Below are 17,743 nucleotides of genomic sequence, written 5' to 3'. Positions count from 1 at the left end.
AGGATATCAAGGATTCAGTACTTGTCTGATAAATTTTCTCCGTGATTTTTTTTTTTCCTGGATTTTACTTTGTTTCAGAATACCTTCTGGTTTGGTTTGGGAGGCTCTTCAATATTTTTAATTCCTGCCATAATTTTTGCTGTAAAACTCTCCAAATACTATCGTAGAATGGATACAGAGGATGTCTATGATGAGTAAGTATATACTCCTAAGTGAACTGCATGACAAATGGATTGAAAGCTTTTTCTAGTGTCTCACATAAAGGCACTATAGTCCTTACGCCTTGTGTGCTGTCAGATTAGAACTGCATGTTCTTGTGAAATATACTGCGGGTTTGGGTGGGTACCTGCAAAGTGCTTTGTGCAGGTGGGTTTGGTTGCCTTGACTTGCCGTGGTTCTGTGCAGAAATTGCCAGCTCTGACTTTGAGAAGCTTATATCAGAGTGAGGTCTTCAGAGCTTCATGTACAGCGTTGATATAAATATCTTCCAAATGTGCAAGTGATTAGCTTTGCTGAATAACCTGTTTGGGTGAATTATGTCTGCTTTGTAATCTCCTTGAATGAATTATTTGCTTTCTTACTGTCTTAGTTATTTCTAACCAGTCTTTCCTTTTTCAATTGCAGTTCCTCTGTCTCAGGGACTTGGCATTTTACTTTATGATAACTGTTCTTACATATTTTCCCATCACTTTTTTGGTTTTACTGTTTTCCGCTCTTTGTTTTGCTCATTGTTCAGTCAGCCTGTGCACTGCATTTCTCAAATCCCACACTGGTCATTTTTCATTGCACATTGACAAGTCAGGAGAACAGAAACAAGCATGTACAGCTAAAATAACTCACTTATTAGTGTCTAGTTAATTACTTCTCCTTTTCTGCGTTTTTTGGTGTCGAAACTATACCCGTGAAAACGTAAGACATTTTTGCTGGTATTTGTTAAAATTATTTTATTCAGGTGGGAGGGTTTATATTTTTAATGTAAATTTTTACTTCAAAAGAAGCAACATGATCTGTTTCATGAGACTTTATATTAGAGTATCCAACTCAACAAGAATAGCAAAATAAATCACTAATTTTTGGAGAATATGAAAACATTAAAAATGAAAAATTATAATTATGCTGTAACTCTTGAATGTTAGAAAGGAAAAGTTATCTTCTGTTGTACAGACACACTTTCTTTGCATATAATACCATCATCCATGTACATTTCTTAGAAGCCATACTGTACATAGTGCATCTTATACTTAACATGGTCTTTCTTGGTGTATTTATTTTATTACAGTACAGAAAATGGTAATAATGGTTATCATAAAGAGCATTTATATGGTATACACAATCCTGTTTTTACAAGGTAAACCAAGTCTGAAACTGCATGCCTTCATGTGTTCTTACTTAATCTACTATATTAATCACCTATCCAATCTTCTGCACATTTTAAAGTGAATCACTTAATTCTCTGTTTTTTTGCATGATTACTCACTATAGCAAATGCTGTATGATTTATATTTCTCAAATATTCTTTACATAATAGCAGATATTGTAGTAATTTCCAACAATTTAACAAAGCAATTGCCTAAATTTGATTTTAAACCCCATGTAATTAAGTATTTATCTAGCACAGTGGGTGGTCCTAAATTGATAAACATATTAAAATACTCTGATAGCAGTTGAAAGTAATACGGTGGGATGGATTCTTACTCCTGAGTTGTTTTATTGTTTAAATGGTGAGAAGAGCTTTTCCTCTGCAAAGGGCAGGAGATCCAGAAAACATGGACAGCGAAAATGAGCCTTTTTGCCTGGCTAGAACTAATGTAATATCACGAAGCAAAAAAAAAAAATCAAGTTATGTTGAAAAAGGAGGAGATCTGGATTCTTTTCTGTCTCTACAACTTTTGTGCTGTAAAACCGTAGCTAGTTGTGAGACTTTCTACGTAGGATGTCCCACAACTTCAATATCTGGATTTCCGAAATATCTGAGTTGCTTAAGGGTGCATCTAATTTACAGTAGAAATCCAAAGCTCACCGTGCATCAACCTGCAACTTCATGACTGAAAGTGTAGACTGGGAATTGGCAGAGAAGTAAGATGTTGCCATTCTGTCAGTAATGGGTAAATACCAAGAGAGATCAAAGTTGGGAAATCTTGCTCCATCAGTTGTATATTATTATTTACTAGAACTGTATTTTACAAGAATTATTTACTGATAAAATCTTATTTTCTTCAGAGGGAAATGTGGAATCATTCATATATAACAATGTTTTTAGCGATATTTGTGATCACGATTGTCATGGCCTGTTCTGCAGCTTAAGGGCACTCCCTAAATTAACATAGAAGGTGTTTAATTCAAAAGTACTTTCCACTGGTATATCTAAAGATTTTCAGCTTTAAGGACTTTTGATATTTTACATTAGAGGCAACTAATAATTGCTCAGATCTTAGAAGTCTTTCTAATCCTTAATCTTTAACATGAATGTTAATACTCTTGAGGTCCACAGCATGTTTTCTGTGATATTTCAGTGATCGATGAATAGTTCCTGAATATGCTAAAAATCACTAACACAAACTAGTTTAGTCATGATTTCTTTTCCTGAGTTTTAAGTTACTCAAAATGGGCTTCTGTAATAAAATGTAAGAATTCCGTTTGAAGCAATGCTGTCTTCTAATGTGCTAATTTGACAAAACTGCTAATTATATGAGGTATATGCTTTGAATTTCTTAGTCAGATATTCCTATAGCAAGAGTCTTGTTTCGCATTTTCATTTCAGCAAGGTCTTTGCTTTTATGCTATCCTTGTTTTTTCTTAAATCCTACAGTTTTTGGGGGAGACACTTTGAGATATGGGACTTTGAATAGGTCTCTGTACACCTGTCCTGTAGGCGTGTTTTTGTCCTTTGAAATCAGCTGGATTATTTTGCTGGAAAGAGATGCAAATATCTTTCTTTATAAATATAAGACATGTGAATAGAAGTATGAGATCTACATGAAGTGCATTTGGTACCGGTATCTCACACAAGTGTTTTATATACATGTTGAAGATAAAGTTAATCTCAAATGCAGCCACCATTTTTGTGAGAGCAAAATTGGAGGCTGGATTCAGTTCTCAAAGGAGTGGTGTTGAGTAGGTAATCCAAGCATTTCTTTCTATCGTGAAACAAAGATAACCAGAAAGGCTGGTGGAGAAGACCATGAATCTATTTCCTGAATCTATTTCCTAAAATTCTTGATTAAATGGGTAAAAGTTTGAGAACAGTTTGTGCCAACTGAACTTGTCTCACCTTAGTTAAACATGGTGTTTCTGTTCCATTTGTGGGCAAAAGGAAATGATGGGTTTGGTTTCTGTCTTTTTTTCCTCATACAGCTCTGTGGAACAGTGGTAACACATACTGGAAACATTAAGGGGTAAGTAGTAAGCTTCTAAAGTCAATTCTAGGTCTATTACTACTTTATTTTTAAGAAAGCTGCTCTGCTTTCTATAACATGATTGCTTTAAGGTTTAAAAATAAAATATTGGACCATATTGATGTTCATATAAAAATCTATGCCTTCATTCTGCTTAAATTATATTATAATTCTGTCTTCATCAAATTTTCTGTAATTGTTTTTGTGATTATTTCCAGGCTGTGTAAATGAGGCTCAAGATTCTTCTGTGGGAATATCATCATCATTCTTCCAGGTGTATTGGCATTTGCGTTCATCTTACAAATCCTGAGCCACTCGTTTTATGTCACCCGTACTGTAAATCCCAAATGTACTATTGAATGTTATACCATAAACTACTGTACAGAATATTCTGTAATCAGGGCACTGCCTCTTGAATACCACTGTTCAAGGCTTGAATTAAAATGGGTTTTGTTTTTTACTTTTTTTACACTGGGCTTTCTACCTTACATCACAGTATGTAAATTATTTAGATTAACAGCCTTTGCCTAGCAATCCTCTGACAATTGGTCAAGTCCTTATCTTAAATTGTTGATTTCTGTTAAATACAGTACTTACACGTTTACATAAAAACACATTTTGTATACAGAGACTTTTGTATATACATTTTTCTTAAAACTTATAAGTGTTTAGTTAAGATTTTAATATTGTATAATATTCTTCAAAATGAAATTACCAGCATGATCAGTGTTGCTATTTGGTGCTCTTGAATGACCACTTAAGACTAAATTTGAGGTGTAATGGGATCCACAGTGTCTCCTTGTGTCTCTGAAAAGTTGCAGTTTTGTTCTCTCCCTCTTTTTTTAATTTATTTAATATTTAGTGGTTTTTGCAGTAGAGACCTAAAAGAGACTTTCTGGAGAAGGCTGGTTTGAAACTCTGTGGGTGGGAGGGTTGGGGGTGTGTGTGATATATAATATAGTGAAAAAGCTAAGCTTTCTAGAGTTCTGTAGTACTCAAAAAGAGCATGAGAGACATCAAATGTTGGTGATTTTTAGAATGCTTGACATACTCTGTCTCCCTTTTCCTCATTCACACTCACTTCTGTAATGTCCTTAAGAGCATCGCTGTTAAGTTGTAGCTCTTTCAGGGAGCAGTGATACTGTTTTGCTAAATAATTGCAAAATATGATTTTTAATATTAAAATTCAAATGTGTTTAGCAATTGGAGTTAGTGTTTGTACTACTAGAGTTATTGCCTTGAATTTAGGCATACACTTGCATTGCTGAATTAGTTAACACCAGAATTCATCAACAAGGCCAAGAGTATCTGTGTTACATTTTGGCAGGCGGAGTAATTGGGTATATCGATTTAAAATAGTGTCTATTCATACATCAGTATTGCTACCTTTGTTTCCAACAAGGTTCATTTGCTTCGAAGTAGGGATAATCCTGTAAATCGTTCATATAATCCTAAAGAAATGCTGAAAAGTTATACCAGTCTTTAATCTGAAATAACCTTAATTATTTCATTTTTAGGTCATAAACGGAAACATTTCTAATTGACATTATGTAGCATATGTGTATATGTAATGTTCAGAACTGCAGATTTTTAAAAGTTTCTATTTTTAATTTGAGAAAATGTTCCCAGTTCATTTAAATAAAAAAGAACTTGCTTAACTACCCCATGTTTGATTCTCAATTGTTTTGTTGTGTAGACCTGTCTCAGAAGGGTTGCACTGAGTTAAAATCTTATGAAAGCATATTTTTTTACCCCGATTAAAAATTTTGGCTGTATTTGACTGTTACTGATGTTTTTAGTTTAAGGAAGATAAGACACCAAGAATTGGACCAGGAAGGACTGAAAGAACATTGACTTTGGTTGAGAGAGCTTCTGACTTCCCAAAGGACGTGATTTGTGCACAGATGGTAGGATTGGAGTTAATGAGTTGTGGAGGAAATCCACATACCTGCACATGCTCGAGGTGTCACCACGTGCCTCTGTCCTTGGAGCACTGACAGCAGAATTACGTGTTTGCCAGTTCTTCAGCTGCCACAGCTCACTGCTGGCATCCCGGCTCCACTTGTAAAAGGACAATTGTTTTCCACTGACAGACCAGACCGGGAGCTGTTTCATCTGAAGTGCAGGCAGACAGAGGACACAAATGTCAGATGGGAGTGAGACAAACACTTGGTAGTAACAGATTAACTGTGATACATAAATATACCGGAACTCTTGAGTCCAGGCTCTACTATTTGTCCTTATCCTTGTAGTCTGATTTGTTTTCATGGTTACACTTTAGAAACTTCCAGAACAAGAGATCTGAAACTGCTATAAAGTAATTTAAGTAGTTTTGAGCTCTTTAACAATTATTGGAACACGAGAGATGAATGCCTTTAGTTTCTCCTCTAGGAACTGTCAGTGCCATTGTGCATAAACAAGTGTAAATAATACATTTGTTTGAGGTGTTTGAGTGCTTGCAGTAGAGATTTTGAAATCCTTGAAATGAAGTGCAACATGGGCAACAAGATTCTTCTGTCTGGCTGAATGACAGGTGAGGAGACATGCCAGAAAACAGCAGAAAACAGAATTGTAAATCTTAAGTAGGCTCGTACCGTTGCTGTTTCTCCTAAGGCTTGACTGGAGAGCCACGCCGCCCGAAAGGGATGGTCAGGAGGAACAAACAGCAAGAAGCCAGAAATGAGACTTCTACTGAAAATGTTACTAAAATAGCCTTAGAGAGAGAATGAAAATAAGACAGTGTTGTTCTGTCCATCAAATTGTATTTAGTCGTGGGGAACTTTATGACCTGTTCACAAGGTTCAGGCTGCTCAGAATGGCTGTTCCAGGTGGTCCATGGTCAGGGAGGCAGCTCTTGGACCAGCTGGGTGCTACAGCAGCCGGGGACTGTTGTCAAGCATTAAAGAAGCATTTTTTTTCAATTTGATTTTTTTTGTTCTGCTTCACTGTTTGAGTGAAATTAATGTTTTTGCCTTTGTATTTTCTTTAACAATACTTAATGAGTGGCTAAATACACAAAATGGCATTCCATTCCCTTATTCATGGCCATTCTTGAACCTAGGATTTCCAGCACCCCACAGTTATTCAGGTATACTTAAATAATAGATTCCCCTTCAGAAACTGTTCAGGTCAGGGGGCTGTAGCATACATGTCTAGTCTAGTGGGGTCTTATTAGCCAGAAAAGTGCTGTGGCTTGTAGCAGTGTGGAAGGGATTTTTTTCTCGCAACCTCCTGGATGCCCAGGGAGTTATTGTGATTTTCCTTAGCTCTGCTTTGGGTTAGTGCAGCAGAAACTGCTAGTACAGGATTCTGCACTGAAATACTTCTATTCTCTAGCTTTTGTTTTATGGCATTTTTACAGCTCTTTTATTATGAACAGGAAAATATCTATTTAAAAAAAAAAAGAAAAATATGAAAAGTGATGAAGCACAAATATCTGCCTGACATACTCTGGCGTCTCTTCCCTGCTGTTGAGACCCATGATAAGGTCGTTCTGTTTTCCTGCTGTTGGCTGATGTGATGATGATAAAACTTCCAAATGTTTGGTTTATATTTAGGCCTGCAGTACCTTATTTTGCTAAAGCTTTATTCCTTATCTTGCTTAAATATTGCCAGTCTAAAAATCTTTCATGGCTCAAAGAATGTGCAGTTAATTCTTCCATGTGTCCCCACCGCATGTTATGTGCTGGCAAAATGAAGTGCTGAAGTTGCATCCTTACTGTGCAGATCCACAGAAAACCCATTCCACAAATCAGCCTTTATTGGTAGGACACATTAATAATATCACCCAGATGTAGCTGCATAAAGTACTTTGGCAATTTTATCTTCTTTAACGTCCATATGATCTTACAAACTGGCATGAAGATAGCTAAAAAGCAGCTGGAGAATGGAAAATATCTGTTAAAAATCAAATATGACATGTTCATTCTGGATAGGAATGTGTTTCTCGGTTATACAACCGTTGTTCTGTATTTAACTGCATTTACAAGATTTGTCTTGTTACCTTCTTGGGAGTTCACAGTTTATTTGACACTCCCTCAGGCCATAAATTACAGGCACATGCCTACTGGAGTGTGATTTATAATTTTATTTAAAAAAAACCAGACCTTACTTTCTACATTTTGCTGGAAAGAGGCTGCTTTGTGCACCAAGCCTTTAAATTGTGAGCAACCACTTCCTCGCTGCTTTCGCCTTTTCAGGTCGCATTGCTCAAGGATCTCAGTCAACTCCTCTCACCATGAAGAGTTTTGCTCTTCTTTTGCTAGTACTGAGCTGCGGCATAGGAGGATTGGGACAGAAGCTGAAGCCAAAGAAAAGAAGCAGTGGTGAAGAAATCAATTTCCGGACTAAAACCAAAGATGTTTGCACAATGAGCATGAGTGGGGATGAGGAGATGAAACTTAGAATTGAATGCAGAAGCCAAGGCATGTCCTACTGGTGTGAATTCGCTGGCAAGCCGTCAGTCTGTCGGGCTTTCAGAAACAATCCAAAGATTTACTGGAATCAGATCGCCGCGGAACTCAGAAAGCTCCCGCACGCTTGCGAATCCACACAAGTGCTGAAGACCACCATGTGCCAAAAGGCTCCCGCGGAGGCTCTCATGAAGCAAATAGCTGCTGGTGTGGAGCCAGAAGATCTGGCAAACCAGGACAAATCAGTCCAGAAAACTTCCACTTCTATGAGGGGAGCAGGGAGAAGCTCCGTTAATAAAATAGGGAAACCTCCAATACTACCTCTTATAAAACCAGCCCAACATGGTCAAGGGTCTGAAAATGAAATGGAAGCAATGAAACTGGCACAGGAACATTGCTGGGAGCCCCTGCATGGTGTCTGCTCCTACATTATTGGCATCTTTAGAGGTTAAGGATTTGCTTCAGGTAAAACTCCCATCTTGAAGCACAGCAGAATGTACCCAAGAGGAAGCCTGTTGTAGTTTGGATTTATTTTGATGTTGGGGGTCTCTCAGGGGTGTGGACATGGAGATTCTAGGCTTGCTTACTAAAATCTAACATCTAACACAGCCTGTACTGTGGCTTCTGAGGGGCTGGAGAGCTTAAACCCAGTGATGGCTACTAGTTCAGGACTCCCTGGAATCCTCCTGTGAGGTCTTTAGTATGTACTGAGATGTTTGTCCTATGTGTTATCAATCCTGTAGTATTTCACTTCTAACTGTTTAAATTGGGCTTGTTTCCTGCCTACTGTCATTCCTTCCCTCTTGTGCTGACTTCTGGATTTAAGCCAGTGAAGTATAAGATAAATAACAAATACATCAGCTCCAATAACAAATGCATCAGCCAGAATGATTTAAATCTCCATTCAGAAATCAAAAGCATAAAGTTTGTTCATCCAAACTTCTAGTTAATAATTAACCATCTTAATTTTTAAAGTTAGTTCATAGACGACCTCCAGAAATTAGTAAAACTGAATGGACTGTCTTGGTTTATGGGTCTGTTTCTGTAGAGGTGACAGGGATCGCAGGCAGGTGCTTGTCTGGTAAGTCTTGGGTTTTCAGCCAGGATTTAAAAAGCAAAGCCCTTGCAGAAGTGGTTGGTTTTATACCCACTCCCACTTCGATTCAGAGAGAAAGGTGGGAGCTGCTGACTAAACCTGGCAAATTTTTGACAGAAACGGGAATATAGGGAGCATGAGGCAGCAAGTGTTTAGACTGCTAATTTTCTTGTGCTTAATACAGCGAAGTGACTAATCTTTTTTTTCTTTTTGTTTTGCAGAGCAGAATTTTTACAGCTGAAGAAGGGTCCTTGCAGTAGTTTTATAATTTAGATGTAAGAATTTTGGTTTAAAAATGCATCATCTCTGTAGATTTTGTATCTGTTTTCTCTCTGCAGCCCCAGACTGAAACCTTTTAACAGCCCTGAAACATGCATGAGACTGGAGTGACTGTACGTAGTGTTAGGATGATGTAGCTGTTCCTAGGTCTGTTACACGTCAGGGTGTGCTGCATTTGTGTTACCAACGTTCCACTTTAAGAGTTCTGGCCTTGAATAGGTTTTTGTGTGTTCTGATTTCCTTCAGTTTGTTAGAGATGAAAGCTGTAAATGCTGCTACAGTTGGTACAAAAATAAAATTTTTGAAAACATACTCAGTGTGCTTTCTTAAAATTCAAAATGGTGCTGCTTGTATAAAGTTATGGTATTTGATACTTGGTTTAGGTTTGAGTCATTACTTTCTAGCTGTGAACATGTTTTCATTAATATTTTCAATGTTATTATCTTTATACTACAATGATAAGTTTCAGTCAGCAGGGGAAAAAAAAAAGATTGGAGAAAAAAGAAGATTAATATAAGAATACATTTCTGAACATGGCAGATTAGAAGTGTTCATCTGGGCTGCATCTGCAGACTTCAGTGTTATTAGGATCTGTTAGTAGTTTTATTAATGTTCGGGTTTAGTAAATATTCTGAAAGGTGACTCATCTCTGTGCACTTGGGCACTTGCATAAATCTCATCAAAACACAAAGCAGGACCTAATAGCCTGTTATCAGAGATTACAGCACATTTACATTCAGATTATTTTTTAACAATGACCCCCTTTGTTTTCAAGTGAGCTTCGCAGCAGGGGTATTACTGGAAAAACTTTGTACCACATAAATTCATAATGTTCTGTATTTGCTGTTAAACAGTTTCTACAAAGCGTTGCTACACTTCCCCAGTTTTACTCACCGATTTGTAATTCTCACTTTGAACGGTCACAATTTGGAATTACAATCAAACTTGAAATAATTTTCTGTCACAAACCTCTTGAAATATGTGGAAAGGAACAGCAAGTGATGGAGACGGGATCAGTGCAGAAGATTGTATGTACAAGGCAGAGATACAACTTGAATGCTGATGAAATGCAAGCTCAAGCAGGTCTGGTTTTGTCAGCCGTTAACCACATTAGATTTATCTTCATTTGTAACTTCAGTTATCCTTGCCAAGCTCTTGTGCTGTGACTTAAAAATGTAGTAGTACGCCTATTCACTTATTTCTGTCATAGAAATTAACATAATTCTTTGATTTGCAAACATGCAAAATGCATTAAAGTGATATTTGGGAACTATTTGGAAATGTTAAGGGGAGGTTGAGGGTTTTCTTGAGGTGTGTGTTTTAAATGTTTTAGAACTCCTCTTGTGTGTGATGCACAATCCACACTGCAGAGCCAATATTTTGCAGTAGTATCCACTACAACAGTAAGGACCTCAAAATTGAGACATCAGCTTGCATTTAGAGAAGTTTGGGAGAATCAGTCACCCACCATACTGATAGCAGGAGAAAAGAGGAGGTTGCACCAGTTCACCAAAAGAAAATTTTCCCCTTTCTGCCTTTTTCTGTGTATATGCACGGAGCACAGAAGGCAGCAGAGTTGGCTGACACTTTGTAGAACTCTGGGAGATACAGTCTGAAATGCGTGGCCATCATTGGTTCTGCTCAGGAGAGGACAGGTGTCACAGACGTGCGAGTGCACAATGTCCTAGGGAGCTCGTCCCTCGTTTCAGAGGAGCACAGCTCTGTGCCAGAGGGGTCCATGCTTGGCACCATCTTGTCTGGAGTGACCACCTGAAGCTTCATGATTGAATTGGAAACTAGAAATCAAGTAGTCTTGTGCCAAAGGCCCCTCTTTTATGAAATGCTTTTTATAAAATACCCAGGACCCAAAACACATAGTTAAGGACTAAATTTTACAAAAAAGTGAAGATTCTGTTACCAATGTGATGCATGGCTTGGGTTGCATTTCACTACACACCACTATGCACCCTCAACAAGTCAGTCAACTATGATGATCTTGCTTTAAAAATATTTAAAAATTGGATGTTAGCTGAAATGCAGCACCTTGTATAACAGCACCATGATTTATCAGCTACATTACCATTTAATTGTGTTTATCACTAAAAACATACAGTTGTGAAATTTCAGTTACCCTCTTGGTGTGAAAGTGCCATTCATTAATGAAACGATGAATTGAGAAGTGTTTGTGGTGGGTTTAGTGCAATCTTCAAGTACCTCGTCAATGAATGAAACCTGCTGTTGCATTCATTTCAGGTTAACCTGTTAGTCCCCACATTCGTAAATACCTCAGGAAACCCACCTGAGTGGAGATGGAATTTGTCTTGACAGAGGAACAGCAAGCAAGACTGTTGGGATTCCTGCAGCCAGGGAGACCCCTGATACCCAGGCCTGCTGCTCCTGCTGCTGATTCAGTACACCAGCAGGCGGTTGCCCTCAGCATCCTCACCTTTAGCTTTCCACAGAAGCGCTGTGAGTATTGCCTACTTTGACAAGGTAAGCCTCCAAGAAAAGCTAAATGATGCATTTGGAGAACCTGCCTGTAAAAGGATGGGTATTTAACACACATAGTTAACATCCAAGAAAGGCTGGGGTGAGTCTAATGGAGAGCCACCAAGATGGTCTGAACTGGAGCACAGTCCTGTGAGGAAAGGCCTTCTGACCTCAATGATCCTATAATTTATGATGGAAACACAGAAGAAAGCTTAAAAGGTCTGGTTCTTTAATGATGAATACCTCTGTTAGCATCTGTGTTTCCTCAAAGTGCAAAATATACTCTTGGAGCAGCCATTCTAACTATATCAAATTGCATAAGACAGTTTTCTTAAGTATGTTCTGATGGCAGTCCCATCATTAAGTCAAATACATCATCTTGGATAAATAACTTCATATTCAGCACCTCTGTCTTTTGGTACATATTTTTATTTAGCCTAGTTAAATCAACAAGAAAATCAGGTGTTAAGGAACACTGAACATTCTATTTGTTTGCCTTAAAATCAAGTATCTGAAACTAAGAAAATTGCCCTTTGCAGTGCATAGGTTGTTTGTGTTAACATAGACCAAATCTACACCTCAATAATAATGATATTGCTTAGTCTGCCTGTAACTATGCAGTAGTGCACTCTGCTGTTTTCTGAGAGAATTGTGTTCTCTGGCCATTCCTGCATGGTTTGCAGTTCTACATGTTGCATTCTTGATTTTTCAATAGGTCTTGTAGTTGGTAAGGCACAAACTTTAGGAACAGAGATCTTCCACAAAATAAGAAGACAAAGGAAAAACGAAAATTTCCCAAAGTTGCCCCTTGTCAATTCCTGCTTCTTTAGGATCTTCATGGTTGTCGATTTCTTTTTTTCTGTTTCTCTTGCTGTTACAGTTCCTAATCTCTGCTTTCTTTTCTGAAGAGAAGTCAAATGCAGCACAGGAGATTACTTTGGCTCTCTCTGCTTTCGTCAGACTTCACAGATCACTTTACAATGGCAAAAAGTATGTGATACACATATGAAAACAGGAATAAGAAAGCAAAGCGGCAGAGATGCAGAGAGTACTATGACAAGACATCGGTGTTGTCTCATGGACATGTCATATCAGACATCCTGAGAATCTGTTTATTTCATTTACACATCTCCCATACTAAGTTAACTGCAGAAGGCCAGGTGCTGAATTTCCAGAGTAGCTTTATTACAGTGTGTACAGAGTAAGAAAGAAATGAAGCTGATATCTGATTTGGAGCAGAAGTTTGCGTTCCCTGCCTCCCTCTCCTCAGCAGGTTACAGAACGCTTTGCAGACCCAGCGCTCACCGTGGGCATCCAGCCCCGGGACTCTGCCCCTGCTGCCGGCCTCGCAATGGCTGTAGTCAGCAGGGCAAACAGAGGTGTCCTTCTGGCTCTGCTGCCTGCAGACCTAAAAAACTGCGTTACTCTGTCGCTGCCGCCTGTAAAAATTAATGTGCAAGTGTGAAACCAGTTGCCCCTTTTATTTGTCTTACCAGTGTAATGTGGTGTGTGAGGGGGCCTTCCCCTCAACCGCGGATGTATTGAAATTAAGAATTTGCTTAGGAACTGAAAAGGGCCTGAAACTTCCCACGGAAGGAAAGGGTGAGAAAAATCCAAGCTCTGAACTCTGACAGAGCCTGGAGAGACACCGTCGTCTTTCACGTTGTGTTGGTGACCTTGGGCCATGAGGTGGTGGGTTTGCGCCGAGGGTGGATGCCGGAGCAGGCTGTGGAGATGGGGTTTGTCAGGACCAGGTCTCTGTCATTCCCCAAGAGCTGCCTCAAATACTGCTGTCCCCCATGACCCATTCTGAGTCACTTTCTCTCACCAGAAAGATGTTCCAAGACCTGTTGTTAAAACCTGTCCGTAGAAATCCACGCTGCGACTATCATGAAGGTAAGCTATGCCAGGGTGACAGAAGATATTTTTCACAATATACCAGACAAGAAGAGGTAAGAGTCATCAAGGAACATCATCTGTAACCATCTGTTTCCTCTGTCTTCTTGGGCCTGAAATCTTTTACATAATTGGAATCAGTTCAATAGCTTTTGATTTTTCTTCACACCGATTGCATGGCGTCTGGACAGCTTCTTGGCTCAGGGTTAGTGAACAACAGAAATAAATCAGGGTAACTGCCTTCCTTCAGCTTAGGGAACTATAAAACTTTTTACAGACCACTACATATTTAACCTCAGCAGGAGCAGTGTCCTTTGGCAGGAACACACTTCATTTGAAGTGTAATAGATCAATCACAGTGATTTGATGGAATGGGCAAACTTCTTTTCTCTTCCTCACTATTAATATTTTTGTTTTATTTTGTTTTGGGGTGGTTTTGATTTGGTTTGGCTTGGTATTTTTTACCTTAAATCCTTACCACCAGACAATTTATGTTTTTTGATATATCGTGGCCCTTTTTAAACACCTACATATTAGTTGAACTCAAATAGCGAAGAGCAGTGTATCACTACTTTGCAGCTTCAGAACAATTTACATGAGCAAAGAAATATGAGCAAATAATTTACATGAGCACAGAAAATATACTGTCAAGGACTAGAAAGCAATGTAGAAAAGTGACTGCCTTCAGCATCTGTGAGAAGAAAGGCAGCTTGTTAATATCTGAGAGAGGAAGAAATCCATCCGAAAAGGAAATCCTCAGGCAATTAATTTTCCATGTCATCATCATGTCTGTGTTTTCTCCTGCATTATCTACAAGTTATCCAAAACAAAAATAATTGTTGCTATTTAAAGAGACATCATAGGACAATTTAATTACTAGTGTGCTTTCTACAACATCTTTGTGTAAGTGCATTGCTTGTCAGCCTATAGCCCTGGAAAGCAAAACTGAATACAACAGAATACTGAACTCAGCTAGAACTTAGTTTCTCAGTTGTAGATTTTTGTAAAAATTGTAGTACATTTTATTTCCCCATTGCCTTTTATTTGTACATTTCTGAATGTTTAAAAAAGAAAAAAGACCAAAAAAACACAAAACAACCCCAAACAAAATAAACAAGAAAACCCCACCAGAAATATGAAGGTAACTTTCTTGTGCCTTTCTGACATCATAGATGAGTATCATTTCACATCTCTGAAAGGCTGGGAAACAGAGACACATAAGGGGACCTGTGACAGCAGATGTTTCCACAGAAGCAAGTGTAGTAAACAGTACTAGGTGTGTATTTAAGCAGGAACAAGAAATTGGGCTTTTAGTGGTGCTGAAATTAGGATGGACTAAGGTTTCTTTGCTGAGCTCAACTATACTTCAAAAAGCTATAAAACACTGTTCTCAAAAGGAATTGGCTAGCTCCATTTATTTTAAGATCTGAGGTCAAAACCTGACCTGAGCTAATACAAAGAATCCCACAACCATCCCCACCTTTTCTGAGACCTGGCTTAAGGAAACACTTCATAAAAACATCGGGAAAGACTGCTTTACCGTGGGCGAGATCCTCTCTTGTACTAATCGCTAGTGGATGTGAGTTCAGACTGTTGGACAGTTATTAAAAGAGGGGTTTACAGGCCAAATCTAGCAGCATATGAAGTCACTTTTCCTTCCATATTTTCTTCCACTTCTCATTCAACCTCAAACCTTCAATCAAAAATGTTCAAAGGTAACATTTTGTAAGTTACAGACATGCATTGGATACCCTTGTGATGACTGAGAGCTGTCTGAACAACCTTTGAGAACACTGGCTGTTTCCAGTACATCTGTGAAGGGGCAGGGGAGATGCATTCTCCCTTCAACCTGTATTTGTTCCTCCTGGAGGGGTGCGAGGGGGTGGTGAGTGCCAGCGCCTGCTCCCCATAATCAGGTCATTCCTTATCTTTTCAGTTTGCCCCAAACTTCATGCTTATTAGTGTTTAATGAAGTCATTTTCACTGTGTCATCAACATGCAGATAATATTCACTATGTATTAAATAATTGTAAGGTAACCAGGATACAGGTCATCTTTACCAACATATAAAAGAAAATCCCCAAATTCCCTCATGGCGTGAAGTTGGACATAGATGTGAGATTCCTATACAGGCACACAGGAACAAATGGGACTAAACATGAGTAAAAGGTTAGTTTGTGTAAGTCATGTAATAACAGAGAAAAAATGGTAATTTAAATCACGATAGGAATTGTAACGCCTCAGCATTAGCAGTGGCATTCTGATGTATGGAATTACTGTGCTGCTTTTCACCTCTTTTCAGAAAATGGGTTTCTGGCTCAACAGGGTTGAATACCTCTAAAAAATTTATAAATATTTAGAGTACAAATCCGTTAAAAGAAAAGAAATAATAATACCCAGTGTTTAAGATTATTAATTTATTTTTTGTTAATGTTCTCCACATGGGGGAGCTGTAGAGTTAGAAATGATCCAAAACCTTAAGTTTTGAAAGAACTACATAGTCATAGACGTTGTATCTTGTCTTGTTTAACGGAGCAAACCCCAAATCTGTCATAACTACTGAGGGGTGTGTGTCCTTTCAGCTTTTGCTGACCATAACAATTTGCATTAGAACTTGGAAAGATGGGTCAAGAAACCTTTTTCCTTGTTAATGGCTTCTATCCACTGCATACCCAAACACGCTGATCTCAGAAAAATGAAAATGGCAAATAAGATTTGTCCATTCCTTTTGTCCTTTCTCTGTGCCTTCAGAGACTTGTGTCAGATATGAAAATGCTGAGAGCCACCATCCCACATGGCAGCTGTGAAGTGCAGACCTTTGCAGTCACTCTTCTGACTTGCTGAGCTTTCAGCAGGGCTTTTCAGAGCCCCCTCTGGATGTGAGCTCTTGAGCTGTAGGACCCAAGTGCATTTTAAGGATGCTTATACCATGTTTCAAGGATAACCCAGAGATTATGGAGGATAAACCTTATAGCTAATCCTGTTAGTTATAGGTCAGGCTACGATGGCTGACACAACTTGTGGAGACACAGCTTGTGTTAGCCCAAGATCACTTTTCCCATGTAGATGAAATAGTTTCTTCAAATGTAGTAATGTACATGAGCAAAGGACTTGTCACAGCTGTGACTGTACCTTCTTGTCTTTGCTGTGATAACTGTCATGGCTTAGAGGCATGGAGTCAAAGTGGGATCAGTGTAGCTTGGCCATCAGTATTTTTAGTGAAGGGGAAGTTCTGCACGTGGACTGAACTCTCTGTTGGTTTCTTTCCCAGCTGGAAGCCACTGAAATAACAATTTATGTTGGTTGTTTGTAGGATTGAAGTCTCTGTGGTGGGTTGACCCCAGACAGAAATGAAGCACCCACCAGCCACTCACTCCCTCTCCGCAGTGGGATGGAGAGCTGGAAGAGCAAAAGAGAGGGGAAAAAAAAAGTGGGTTGAGATATAGACAGCTTAATAAGTGAAGGGAAGAGGGGAAAAACCCCACCAAATGATGCAAAGACATCCACTCCACACCTCTCACAAGCAGGCTGATGCCCAGCCAGTCTCCAAGCAAGGGCTACTCTAGAGAGACCACCCCCAGTTTTCTTGCTGCATGAAATGTCATATGGTCTGGAATACCCCTTGGGTCAGCTGACCTGGCTGTGTCCCCTCCGAATATCTTGCCCACTCCCAGCCTACTGGAGAGGGTGCAGAGTCGGAAATAGAAAAGCCCTTGATGCAGTTTAGCAACAGCTAAACCATCAGTGTGTTATTAGCACTGTTCTAGTCACAAATTTAAAACACAGCACCATATGGGCTACTATAAAAACTTAATTCCATCCCAGCCAGACCCAACACTGTCTCCTACACCATAAAGTCCCTATTTTTCTGTTCCTGGTTTTGTTTTCCTGGAACAATTTATTGGTTCCTGTTTCCAGTTTCCCACTGTATTTTAAAAGTGTATTTGAAATGAACACTTATTCCATAGCAAGTGCTAGAAGCATCTTGCTGTGCTTGGAGCCTGTGCTAAACTCCACAAAATTACCAGGTACTGATAAACTCATAAAAGTTTAAGCAATATACTTTCTTAGTCACAGTGGATCCACCTGTTCTTTTCTCTCCACACACGTATGTGCATCCTTTGTTTCAACAAACATACAAATAAACCCACTAACGTTAATGAACTTTATTGGAA

General features: G+C 38.8%; 2 protein-coding genes across 20 annotated transcripts in view; both read left to right on the top strand.

Annotated features, from left to right (window-relative positions):
• PROM1 (prominin 1) overlaps positions 1-5,056 on the top strand; it is a 64,001-nt gene extending 58,945 nt beyond the window's left edge. For 10 of the 19 annotated variants that reach the window (XM_065060587.1, XM_065060585.1, XM_065060583.1 and 7 more), the window contains 4 exons: positions 79-194; positions 1,280-1,348; positions 3,355-3,395; positions 3,614-5,056. In XM_065060587.1, the coding sequence (XP_064916659.1) occupies positions 79-194; positions 1,280-1,348; positions 3,355-3,373 (204 nt within the window). In that variant the 3' untranslated portion in view covers positions 3,374-3,395; positions 3,614-5,056. Of the gene's footprint in view, positions 1-78; positions 199-624; positions 1,349-3,354; positions 3,396-3,613 lie in introns of those variants that run through there. The other 9 variants (XM_065060593.1, XM_065060590.1, XM_065060589.1 and 6 more) reach the window with 3 other exon arrangements.
• Positions 5,057-7,495: 2,439 nt separating this feature from the next.
• On the top strand, positions 7,496-9,494 carry FGFBP2 (fibroblast growth factor binding protein 2). The gene is made up of 2 exons (XM_065060597.1): positions 7,496-8,272; positions 9,125-9,494. Exon 1 carries the CDS (start codon positions 7,633-7,635, stop codon positions 8,257-8,259), a length of 627 nt encoding a protein of 208 aa, XP_064916669.1. The 5' UTR covers positions 7,496-7,632; the 3' UTR covers positions 8,260-8,272; positions 9,125-9,494.
• The last annotated feature ends 8,249 nt before the right edge of the window (positions 9,495-17,743 follow it).

The sequence above is a fragment of the Columba livia genome, chromosome 4, assembly GCF_036013475.1.
Source record: "Columba livia isolate bColLiv1 breed racing homer chromosome 4, bColLiv1.pat.W.v2, whole genome shotgun sequence".
Taxonomy (NCBI): domain Eukaryota; kingdom Metazoa; phylum Chordata; class Aves; order Columbiformes; family Columbidae; genus Columba; species Columba livia.
This window is presented reverse-complemented; position numbering and strand designations above follow the sequence as displayed.